Below are 13,146 nucleotides of genomic sequence, written 5' to 3'. Positions count from 1 at the left end.
ACTCCTTAAAATCTATCAAGTATATTCTCACTAGACCTTATTTTTGAATGAGCTAACCTGAATTACCTCTTATAACTAAACTTTTTGGAGGTTATTATTAAGTTCTACCTTGAAAACTTTCTCATCATGCTTTATGTCATGGCTACTATGTCAGGCACCCTTGAGAGCGTTGTTTTTTACTCAGCAAATATTCCGTATTGAATGGTGAAATGAAATAGGCATTATGCTTCCTAAAAATGAAGCAAAAAGCATAAGGGCAAAATTATATTTTCCTTTGTTGCACTGACTACATTTTTCTTGAATGAGTGGAAAGTCAAGAAAAACAGACCACAGCTGAGAACTAGTTCTACAATGGGTCAAAGAACTGAACTAAGAAGATGAATTGAGAGAGAAAAAAAGATGTAGCCTTTGTGATCCCTAGTGAATTAAGCTGTTTCCAGTTCATTTTTGAACCTGCACCTATTAAATGAAAATCTCTGCTTGCAGCAATAAAATGATACAATCTTTGCTCCTTGGGACTTGATAATCATAAAGGTCAGAGAAAGGCAGCCCAACTCACTTTACTTATCTCCAGTATACTTTGTGGGAAATAACTGCAACAATGGAAATTTTACCTTGACAGTGAAGCGTTTTTTCTTTGGTGGACTCCAAACCGTGCCAGTCGAATGAATGAATGCACGCAGAGGAGTTAAGGATGTCACCAGCACATACGCTTTAAGAATTACAGATAAATCTTTGGCTCTCAAGAGTGTTTCTTGTGGAGCTAGGACTGTGGTTTGATTCCTAAAAAATTAAAAATATAATTAAAGCTCCATAATTTGGGGTATGTAATTTATAAATTGCCTCAGAGCTTTGTACACCCCATTTCTCTTTCACTGGGCCCCAGCTTTCAGTGTATGGGTTGCCTTAAACGATGTCTAAAATTGTACCTAAAATGAGGCTTAACGATCTAAAAAATTTAAATTAGTCACATCTGGTACCATCCCAACAGAAGTGATACATATAAAAGTTTAGGATACCCCTGAAATTTTCCGGTTCTGCCCTCTCCTACCTTCGCTCTATCTTATCCTCCACAAGAAAAGATACTGTTTCTCAATAGTGGACAGGCAGGTCACCAAAAATATGCCAAAATACTTTCCCCACTCATTTGATTCTACCTAATAACCTGCACCACAGATAATTAAGGGTTAATTTAAGGGATGAAGTATTAGGAAACACTTCAGTCTAAAAAAGGAAAAATAACACTAGCTAAATATTTTGTGATAAACATACTTTCATCATAAATGATACCAAAATGTATAACTATTTTCTTTTCTGCATCAGATTTCTATATTTCAAATATCTAAGTTCGATCAATGAAAAGAGTGTGCTGTTTCATCTTTTGAAGTCTAGGTAAGCAGAAATGCATACAATTCTTCAATAAAAACTATTAACTGTGGAATACTACCTAAAAATTATAAAATTACATGGGGCAAACTATTTTGTGTCTTGGATAAGATAATTAAAATCTCTTAATTTTTTCACTATAATTTGTCTACATGACAAAACCCTTTCCCTGAAGGTAACTTGAATAACTTGGTACCCTACAGTTGCTTTCTCAGAGCCATAAAAAATAATAATAGAAAAAAATCATTCAGCCATACTCGTAGACTAAGGCATGTTATTTGAGTATAAAATGGAAGTTAAAATTTTAGTTTCACATGGCCAAGGTTTTAAATTCAATTTCCATTAATGTAGCTTCCTGGATAAGAGTCCTATTTACCCAAATGTTTATTCTATGGCAAGAGAGATTTGAATTAGTGTAGCAGAAAATTGATGGTGGCATGATGTATTAAGAAGAGATAGCCGAAAACTTATATAAAAGAACCTAATAATTCAAACATGTAAAACCCCCAGATGTGTTTGGTGCTTTTCTCTTATTAGTTATCTCTTAAAATGCATGCTTGACCTAACAATTCAAGATGATTCGCTTACAGCTGTTCACGTCTCCAGTCCCCTGGTTTCCACATATATGACTTCACTGTTTTTAAAAGGTGACTTGAAGTACTCAGCTTTAATTGTATGCTCTGATCCAGACACACTGAGGGGCTCACCGGAAGTTGCAATTCTGAAAAGATTCAACAGAGCAAAAATCAGTCATTCTATTGTTTCCTTTTGGAATGGCTTTCATAACAGAGTCTGCCGTGTTAAACTACTGGGTCCAAGGGAAATAGGCCGCAAATTTTCTCCCCATTCTGAGTCAAGGTTCAACCCCTCAAGCATGAAGGCATGTTTAGAGGGGCATTTGCTTTGTAGTATGTTATCTTACCACAGACGAGAAAAACGATTATAATAACTGATTTCAAATTTTTTTCTCAGAAAGGGAAGTAGATATGATGTCTCCTTCTGTCCCACACCAAGAGGGTCTTCTTTCATACAGCTAGGAGATGCTCTCTCGATTAGGGGATGGTGGCTGCAGGAGTTGACTTCTGTTTGCGATGAGAATTTTATATAGATAACTTGAGTTGATTTCCTGACAATACAGTCCTTCATGTGCTAGAGTTTGTCATGCTTCATGACCTTGGTAACCTCAAGCAGAGTGCTTCATTATTTTGTAAAATATTATTTAGTGGGTTTTTGAAGTGTGTAAAAGTAAACACCAACAATAATGACTTATTTCCGAACACTCATATTGATACTTTTAAAAAATAGGTGTATGTACAAGGTTAGAAAAATCAAAGTGTACAGAAAGCTATCAAATGAAAAGAAAATGCATCAGGCAATCCACACCCTTCTAGGACTTCTCCCAATGTTTACACATTCAATTTTGAAGTCTAGATAAGCAGCAATGGATAAGATACATATGATTCTTCAATATATAAACTAATATAAATATCAATATATCTATATAAACCTACATATGCAGATATTTCTGGGTTTTTTTAATTATCCAAAAAAGACATAATGAACTATGTCTGGCTTATTTACCTACTAATCCATCCTGGAGTCCTTTCCATATTAGCATATACAGAATTACCTTATACTTCTTTTTTTTTAAATTAAATTAAATTAAATTTATTTATTTATTTTTGGCTGTGTTGGGTCTTCGTTTCTGTGAGGACTTTCTCTAGTTGTGGTGAGCGGGGGCCACTCTTCATCGTGGTGCGCGGGCCACTCACTGTCGCAGCCTCTCTTGTTGCGGAGCACAAGCTCCAGACTCGCAGGCTCAGTAGTTGTGGCTCATAGGCCTAGTTGTGCCGCAGAATGTGAGATCTTCCCAGACCAGGGCTCTAACCCATGTCCCCTGCATTGGCAGGCAGATTCTCAACCACTGCACCACCAGGGAAGCCCCTTTATACTTCTTAATAACTTGGAGTGTTCCATTAAATGAATATACATTTCATTTAACCATTCCCTTATTGTTGTGTATTTAGATTATTTTTGTAATGTTTTTCTTCTGTTATTTCAAAAATACTACAATGAACGCTCTTATACATCTATTTTGGTGTACTTTTACAAGTTTATCTAGGGGTGAATTCTAATCCATATGTGTAATTGCCGGGTCAATGGGTAAATGCATTGTAAATTTGATCAACATTACTCAGTTGCCTTCTAAAAAGGTTGCCCCAATTTCACTCTTTCCAACAGCATATGAGAGTTGTTGTTTCCTTCCTGCCAGGTCACAGAGCTTTATTTTTAAATTGTACAATTTATCCAGCTCCCCAAATGGAACAAAGCCTTTAAATTATTTTCCCCCTTGCACACATTTCATCAATACTAACACAGTATAATTTAAAACACTTCACACTCTTAAGTAAGAGTCCGAAGAAGTCAAGCTGTTCGATGTATTCCCATATCTCATTATTTACCACATGTGATCTTTCTCAAAAAATGATAGCCTATTTGTAAGGCTTCCTTTTTTTTTTTTTTTTTTTTTTTTTTTTTTTTTGCGGTATGCGGGCCTCTCACTGTTGTGGCCTCCCCCGTTGCGGAGCACAGGCTCCGGACGCGCAGGCTCCGGACGCGCAGGCTCAGCGGCCATGGCTCACGGGCCCAGCCGCTCCGCGGCATATGGGATCCTCCCAGACTGGGGCACGAACCCGTATCCCCTGCATCGGCAGGCGGACTCTCAACCACTTGCGCCACCAGGGAGGCCCTAGGCTTCCTTATTAATGAAGTTCTAATACATCATAATAAAGGAAATATTCAAATTGCTTATTTCTGGAGGTGACAAATGAAGAGTCATTAAGGTAATTTCTTTCCTGAGAATCACAACTTCAAAAGAGTTTAAGCATTTATATAAACCTTTACACTTGCAGTAAGAAAGTATGCTCTTTTTTTTTCACTAAATAGACATGTTTTAGAATTTATTACTAGGGAAATTTTTTCTCTCCAAAAGAGCTAATTTGTAGCCTTCTTTTGTGTAATATGAGAAGAGTGTAATTTCCTCTGACTTCCCTTTTACCCTTGCTACCAGGAAGCACAGCACCAGTTTGAAGCCCAAGCAGTGACTTCGAAAAACCTAGACATACTACACCAAGGTAGTAGCTCAACAGTTTTGAGGAAGTAGTCAGCAAATATGTCAAAAGAATACATGATTTTACGACATCTTTTTCCGGTTTAGTTCAAGTGGAGGAGCCTATAACATGTAGTTGAAGGAATCCCAATATAGGAATTACCAAGAATATGTCAAATATCCACATCAGCCCCTGAAACTGTGATTAAGAAAATTGAATATTGATTAAAGTAATTTTTACCTTTTGTGATACATATATAAGATTTTCCATTATATCATTCCAGGTTTGTAGGTTACTTTCAACTATTCTAAAACAAATATCAAACAAAAAAACCCCACAACTCTAATTAGATGTCCCCTGACACCTAAAATTATTCCCATTTCCCTTGATTACAGCGAAAAATTAAAAATAAGCTCCATTAATATCTTTAAACACTGTAACTGAGGGGTGGGATAGGGAGGGTGGGGAGGGAGACACAAGAGGGAGGGGATATGGGGATATATGTATACGTATAGCTGATTCACTTTGTTATACAACACCATTGTAAAGCAATTATACTCCAATAAAGATGTTTAAAAAAAACTGCAACTGCATTTTATGGAGCTTTAATAAATAATAGTGGAAACTTTAAGTACCCTAGGTTCTTATTTAACAGACTCAAAGATTTGTCGTTAGTCACCATTCCCTGTATCCTTCATTGGGCAAATCCATCAAGGCCCTCTCAATAGACCAGTCCAATCCACTTATTTTAATATTCCATTCCCCTTCTCCCTTGGCCCCCAAACACATAGAGGAGCCTAGAAATCTCCTATCAACAATGCCAAAACTAGCTTCTGTTTTTGGAAGGAATTTGGGAGATGAGGTTCTATTTAGTCTTCTAAATGGCCTTGTAATTCATTAACATGTACTTATTAACTATTTTCAGAAAGTAATTAAATATGGAGGGCCCAGCATGCGTCTTTTGGTTTTCCTGCCCCACACTATGAGGTCTCAAAATGAAGTATCATATGTGCTTTTATTTATTGACTACTCTTGGCTTATTTTAAAGAGTCCTGAAGCCATAACTTGACTGCTCACTCAGAATAAAAGTGAACAATTTGTTAGGGATGCATGAAGATTGCTCTTTTTGTACTTTCTAATATTTGGTTGGCCAGGTCCTGAGCACCTGCTGACTGGCGCAGTTTTCTGTAAAGGAAGATTAAACCTGGGTTTTCATTTTGATTCTTACCAATCAATACTTAATGGGCTTGTGACATTGTCAAGGAGTCTTCTAGAATACAGGATGTGATTCTCTAGGAATCTTCTGAACTTCCCACATTACGGAACATAATGTTGATACAAGTGTGCAGTAAATATCTGTTCTAGCAATGAATAGTTTTGAGGGGTTAAGCTAACGTGCAGTTGGAGAACAAAATGAGCATTCCAATGTATTAAAAATATTTTATTTCGTTATTTATTCTTTCCCTTCTATGTGACATATAATTATATACATCATAGGCAAAGACTAAACACCGGAAAACACTTGTACTAGCAAAGATTAGCTGCCAAATTTATATTGTATTTGATTTAATGTTTTGCCCTGTGGCTAATAATTAATAGGAAAGTAATAGTGAAAGTATAATTATATTTCACAAATGTTTACATATTGTCTTGCATTTCATATTAGGAAGCTGAACTTAGCCAGTATTTTCTTACTTCAAACCTTGCAGTGAAGATAAAAGCCCTTAATTAATAATTAACAACTGGTTTTGAGATTAGAAGTATAGATAAGTATTTATGAATGCATTAATTGTTCTTCCTGCCTGAGGACATCTACAAGTCTTGCTCCTAAGCCTTCAAAGATACCCCCAGAACTTCCATGCACAGCAAATATAAATAGAACAATTAATATACGCCCAAACTAAAGTCATAGCCAGGAAATAACTCTATCAAAGTATGGATGACATGACAGAGTCAAAGGGATAAGTGAAGAGACTACAAGAGACTAACTAACCAAAATAGACAATCAACAAGGACCTACTGTATAGCACAGGGAACTCTACTCAATACTCTATAATAACCTATATGGGAAAAGAATCGGAAAAAGAATAGATATATGAATATGTATAACTAAATCACTTTGCTTTTCACTTGAAACTAACACAACATTGTGAATCAACTATACTTCAATATAAAATTAAAAATTTAAAAGAGAGAGAGAGAGAGACTATCAAAGAAGGAGCTGATAACCAACGCAAGGGTAGAGTTAAGGGAAAACAACACCAGGTAGTGAAGCTCCCCAGGGCTGATGAATGGAAGCTCTTACCACCCCTAGCCCAGGAGGGAGCCAATTACAGATCCAGGCAAAAGGCACAGCTGTGGGAGAGGGCACAGAGCAAGAGTCACGGCCACAGGTAGAGGCACACAGGTACTTCCAGGCCAGGGTCTCACAGGGAAGCAGCCAGGGAATTAATGGCCTAAAGTTCTCTCCCCCAAGCTCTGGTGTCCTGCAGGAAGTCAGGGGCCAAGGGAGCCTTGCTGATGCTGTCTGTGGAGGGTAGCTTCCTGGGGAAGGATCTAGAGGGAATCTGGAGGGGCCAATGGAGAATATCCAGCCTATACAACCCTTAAACTTGGTCAATACAAATTTGGGCCCTGGTCTTCTTACCAGCTACATGTCCTGGAGAAATAATTATATGTGTGTATGTGTGTATATATATGTGTGTGTGTGTGTGTGTGTGTGTATACACATAGAAAGGATGAGTAAGAGAGAAATAATATTAGCTTTGATCTCAAGTAAGAGCATTTGTATATGGCAGCAGGGAATGGCTTAGGCTAAACCATATGAAACTGTCTTTTGTTAGGTCAAAATAATTAACAATTGATCATGTATCAGCAATTTCATAAGCTTTTACTTACTGCCCTATGGTGGCTATTGAAGGGAAGCTAGAGAGTACATAAACATACAACTTGCAAAAGAAGATTCCAGAGCTAAAATGTCTGTGGATAGGAATGACAAAGGAGTGTGATGGTTAATGTTATGTGTCAACTTGACTGGGCCAAGGGATGCCCAGATAGCTTGTTAAACATTATTTCTGGGTGTGCCTGTGAGTGTGTTTCTGGAAGAGATTAGCATTTGAATTGGAGGACTGAGTAAAGCAGATATCTCTCCTCAGTGTGGGTGAGCGTCATCTATGCGGGTCAAGGGCCTGACTAAAACAAAAAGGCAGAGGAAGGTTGAATTTGCTCTTTCTCTAATTGACTGAATTGAGACATTGATTTTCTCCTGCCCTCAGCATAGTGGTTCCCAGGCCTTTAGACCCAGACTGGAATCTACACCACTGACTCTCTATGCCATCAGCTTTCCTTCATCTCCGGTGTGCAGATGGCAGATCGTGGGACTTCTCAGCCTCCAAATCATGTGAGGCAATGCCTTACAGTCAATCTCTTTCTCTCCCTCAATAGATGGATAGATATAGACAGACCCAGTAGTCCTTCCCCCCTTTATTCATTCCAAGACCCCCAGTGGTTGCCCGAAACTTAGGATATACCAAATCCTCTAGATACTATGTTTTTTTCCTGTACATAAACACCTATAATAAAATTTTTCAATTAGGCACAGTAAGAGATGAACAATAACTAATAATAAAACAGAACAATTATAACAAAAATACTATAATAAAAATTACGTGAATGTGCTTTCTCTCTCTCTCTCTCCACCCCTCTCACAAAATGTCTTATTTAATGTCTTTTCCAACTTAACTAAGCACTTACTGCAGCTGCAACTTTTGCTGTTTGAAGTGCTTCCGCAAAATTAGCACCAATTTCTTTTTCCTTCTTCACAACTGCATGGAAAGGAGATTCATTCTTACAGATCTTACCAACCTCAGCATACAGTTTTCTCTTTCCTTATTAGGTGGAGAAACTTTACTTAAAGGAAGCACTTTACAGCTTCTATTTGGCATATCCAAATTGCTAGCATCACTACTCTTGTGCTTTGGGGTCATTATTAAGTAAAATAAGAGTGACTTGAACACAAGCACTGGGATGCTGAGACAGTTGCTCTGATAACCAAGACGGCTACTAAGTGAGTAACAGGTGGGACACACTGGACAAAGGGATGATTCATGGCCCAGGTGGGATGGAGCGAGATGGTGAGAGATTTCATCACGCTGCTCAGAAAGGCGTGCAATTTAAAGTTCATGAATTGTTTATTTCTGGAATTTTCCATGTTATATTTTTAAACCATGAGTGACCACAGGTAACTGAAACCTCGGAAAGTAAAATCACAGGTAAGGGGGCCCCAACTACTGGTTGTTTCTCTGGAGAACCCTGACTAGCACAAAGGATGATCTTGAAATCACTCAGTGACTGTTTAGCATACGCTTTGAAAACAGTAGAAGCACAGTCCAAATTCTACCAGTTCCTAGAAGAGGAAAGTCCTCACCACTAAAGGTTTCTTCTTTTGCATGATGATGAAAAAGCAGAGCAGCCAGCCCAGTGGGTACTAAACAAATATATGCTGAATGAATAACTAAATGATTTCTAAGGTCCTTTACAATTCTAAATTTCTGTAATCCTAGGTGAAAAGTTGTGTTATATTTAAAATATATGCTATATATGACCTAATGGAGAATATGAGTGACAAGGGCCCAAAGGCCAGAGCTGAAATGTGGTCCCTCTGTGAACTCAGCTGTGTTCCAGCAATTATGAGTCCTCCGCAGGATCAACCAGTTATTATATTTGCATGAGGCCCAAAACACCTCATAGAAGACTAGAGCTGGACCCTCTTTAAGTTCCCACACTCCGAGAAAGTATTTGGGGAACATCAACGACCCCTTCACCTCCTGAGCAGTGCACAACATTGGGAGGAAAGATACCCAAAGTAGTCAAGGTCACAAACTTGATCACTCATTGGCGGTTAGAAAGGAGGGATTATTTTCAGTGCATCAGAGGGTTTTCTCAGGTCACTGGACTGTAAACTCTATAAGGGCAGGGATTCTGGGTTTTTCCCTTCATTGCATATTTAGTGCCAAGCACAGGCTGGCACTGAATATAGGAGCTCAATGAATCTCTGCTTAATAAGTGAACCCCAATTTCTTCCGACCCACGTCACTAGAGATACGTGCATTGGTCATAGAAAACAGCAGCTGAAATGAGAAGAATGAAAAAGCCAAGTGCTGAGTGGTTTTACTAGAGTTGTATGACATAAACTTTTTTTTTTTTTTAACTACCTAGGAAATGAGTGTAACATGGGTAGAGACAGTTTCTCTCCACCTCAAAGTGGTGTTCCCTCGAGTGGCATGATTTGCTACGATCATATCAGGACACTGCAGCACCACTGGGGCAGCTCCAGCGAGGGGCAGAGACGGACACCTCAAGATGAATTGTCTAAGGCCAAGAGGCCTCATATCAGCAGAGCCCCTGGAACCCACATTGAGCACAGGAAGCCATGGAAAAGAAGGTCACCAGCAGACAGCCAAGAGGATGGCTGCCCCTTGTAAGCAAGGGACATCCCGTAAGGGAGGATTTGGGGGCCCAGATTTCATTTGTTTTACCACACAAGCTGAACCTGGGCCTGAGAAGACATGGGTGAAACCCATAAAGACCATGTTCTAAATTGTCCAGCTCATTGTAATTTAGTTGCTAACCAATATTCTTCTTTCAAAAATGTTTTACAAATGATATTCCAAGTAACATTTATTTTAAAAATCCTAATTCCTGTCTATAAATGGATTCCTAGTCATAGGTATCACCATGAGCTAATTCCTTAACTTTTCTAAGTTCTGTGTCTTTATGTGAAAAATGAGAATGATAATAATAGTAAGAGTAAGAAGAAGACCCTACCTCATATGGATGCTGACAGGATTAAATATGGAATTTCCTTTAAAGTCCTTTGCACAGCACTGGGCTATGTTAAGTGTTCAAAAAATGTTAAACAGCTAGTTGTAGTAGTTTAGTATAATCTTATTCTATAACATAGAAAACGTGTTTGGGACTTTGGAAACTTCAAAGTGTAACTAAAATGTTATTCCTTTTGAATTCATCCAACACTAAGGGATTCTCACCACTGCTAGCTATCAGAAAAAGGCTAATCTATTAAATTCTCTTTTATGTGATTCTTAAACATCTGACATTTGACATTGGTCAATTAAGAACAAAGCAGGAAGTATGTGTAGTAAGCACAAATGTGTAGCCCAAAATAAAACACAGCATCCTTATTGCAAGAGGCCTATAAAGACACACATAGTTTTTAGTGACTTTCTTCAAGTTTAGCATTGTGGTAGCCCAGCAAAGCAGTTAAAGGAGTTCTGTATTAAGGCTAGGTTTCTATAGATGGGGTAAGCTGAGGACTGACCCAGTTACTGCAATATTTAAGTCTGTTCCTCTGTATTTTGTTCAGGGGGAGACTTTGCAAACAATCAGCACAACTAGCTCTTAGTCAACAGAGCTAGATCTTAGTCAACAGATTTATGACACATAAATAAAACTCCCTAGACTATTTATGACACATAGATAAAACTCCCTGGAATATTTCAGACCTACACTTGAACTTAAATGTTATAATTTGAGGATTTATATACTCCAAACACACCAATTCCTTAGCACAATTTTACTTTCACTTTATGAAAATGGCATTGGCCAAAGAGTATCTTTGAGACAATGGATATACCAAACACATAAAGACATTATTAATACATAATTCTAGCCTTAAGTCAGGCAACTCCAAATTCCTTTTTTGAGACTTGACATTATTATATTATTACCTATGTGGCTTTGATACCAATAGTTTACACGCTATAGTTTCAGCATATCTTTCCTATGCTGTTACTATATAAGGGTGCATCAAACCGCAAATACAAACAGCATAGTAATTCGATATATTCCTTTTTTGGGAAAAAGAATAACTTCCATTTTATTTTATAGGAATAGAGGTGCAGTCCACATCCTGATGTACGTGGAGACACAATTTGAGGCATAAAAATGACCAGATTGATTTCATAGCAATGTGCTTTAAAGGAATAATCATTGCATAAAGTTTCCACCAACTAACCAATCAATCAACTGATTACTTACTGAGCACTCAGTAAATGCAAGCCATAAATGCCCTCCTTTCTGTTCTTTTTCAGCGGAAGTGTCAAAGTCATGCACTTCTACAAAAACAATTTTCCCCATGAACTCCTCTATGTTTTGACCATGACAAGGTAAAAACCTTGAATTCTGCTCATTTTCCTTGGTAATAAAAGCTATGTCTAGACTCCTACTTCAATTTCTTGCCCCTATGATTTCACTGCAATGACCAAGCAGCATGAAAGATTGTTTTATTACTTTATGGCAACTTAATTTTGCTTTGATGCTTTTCTACATGAATTTTCCAGGGGAAAAGAAAAGGAAAAGAAAAAAATACTTGGCTACTTCAGCAAGCCCAAAGATGAATAATTTGGTATAAATTAATGAGCATCATTAATAACAATTTGAAACACAACCTCCCACAAATATTAGTACCTAGAGTGCAACAAATATGATAATAGAATAGCTGTCTAAGCCCACTCACTGCAAAAATAAGTTAATCACTTTATTAATATTAAACTTTTTCTCAGGAACATTTTCTGGAGTAAACCATGAAATGTTATTGATATCATTTACATCAGAATAATAAATGACTTACTAGAAATTTGTAACAGTGATTCCAAATTCTTTTTTAAGTATATTGAAGTCAATCTCAATTTAAATGTAAGACACAAACACAGTGAGTCATTGAGCTTATTTTAAGTGAAAACATGCATGAACATAGCTCTTCTTTAATGGTGCCTTCAAGGACCAACTCTGTTTTCAATTTTCACCCTATATTTTTTGGTATAATAAAAGGTACATAGTATTACCTTCAATTTCCTTCTCTATTTCTATAGTATTTACAAATAAACTTATTATATGTGAACCAGTACATATTTAAAATAACAATATTTTCATAATATCTGACTCCAAGAGTGAGACAAATATAGAACATTCAGAGACTAGAGGCAATTGCCAAAATGAAATCTAATGAGGGTCAGAGATCTCAATGCCAGAAATAGGTCAAAAACATGGAAATATGTCAGAAAAGATTTTTGGTTATGACCCTGAGCAAACATGTTCCTACGGAACCATTTTGTCCTCAGGTTCCTTCCCTCCAATTGACCAGCGATATGACTGGAGTCTGCGGATGTCAGTTTCAGCTAAGCGACACAGGAGTCCTTTCCTCATAGACGAGGGCACCAAGGGCAAGTCAGAAGCCAAGCAGAGCCTGACAAGAGTTTCTGAAATGGTGCTTCAGTTTCACCTTGAGCTGGGTAAGCCCATCAGTAGCCAGGTACCTTTGGCCTATTTTGTATCTTGTAAATGACTAAAGAATTAACCAACTGAGCCAAGGGAGGGAAGGGTCTTCATATCTGAAGTGTTAAATAACTGTTGGTCTTTAAAGATGTTAATTAGGTGTTTAAAATCTTGAATTTTTTCCCCCTAAACTCTCTACTCTGGGTAGAATTTAGGCCAGGACATTAAATTCAAATAAATATTTTCTATAAGAATATTCTTCATATTTTCTTCATACATCTCGCATCTTTTGTACTGCCAAGTTACTTTTAGCATATGTGTTCATATGTGTATACATATGCATATATATAAATTACCT

At 37.4% G+C, this 13,146-nt stretch overlaps 1 protein-coding gene across 3 annotated transcripts in view; it reads right to left on the bottom strand.

Moving 5' to 3' along the window:
• CPED1 (cadherin like and PC-esterase domain containing 1) overlaps nt 1–13,146 on the bottom strand; it is a 304,458-nt gene that overhangs the window by 198,734 nt on the left and 92,578 nt on the right. For all 3 annotated transcript variants that reach the window (XM_060108389.1, XM_060108390.1, XM_060108391.1), the window contains exons 5-6: nt 1,975–2,107; nt 615–783 (exon numbers count right to left, since the gene is read on the bottom strand). In XM_060108389.1, the coding sequence (XP_059964372.1) occupies nt 615–783; nt 1,975–2,107 (302 nt within the window). The remainder of the gene's footprint in view (nt 1–614; nt 784–1,974; nt 2,108–13,146) is intronic.

This window comes from Mesoplodon densirostris, chromosome 9 (assembly GCF_025265405.1).
Source record: "Mesoplodon densirostris isolate mMesDen1 chromosome 9, mMesDen1 primary haplotype, whole genome shotgun sequence".
Taxonomy (NCBI): domain Eukaryota; kingdom Metazoa; phylum Chordata; class Mammalia; order Artiodactyla; family Ziphiidae; genus Mesoplodon; species Mesoplodon densirostris.
Note: the sequence above shows the minus strand (reverse complement) of the source record. Positions and strands in the feature narration are given on the sequence as shown.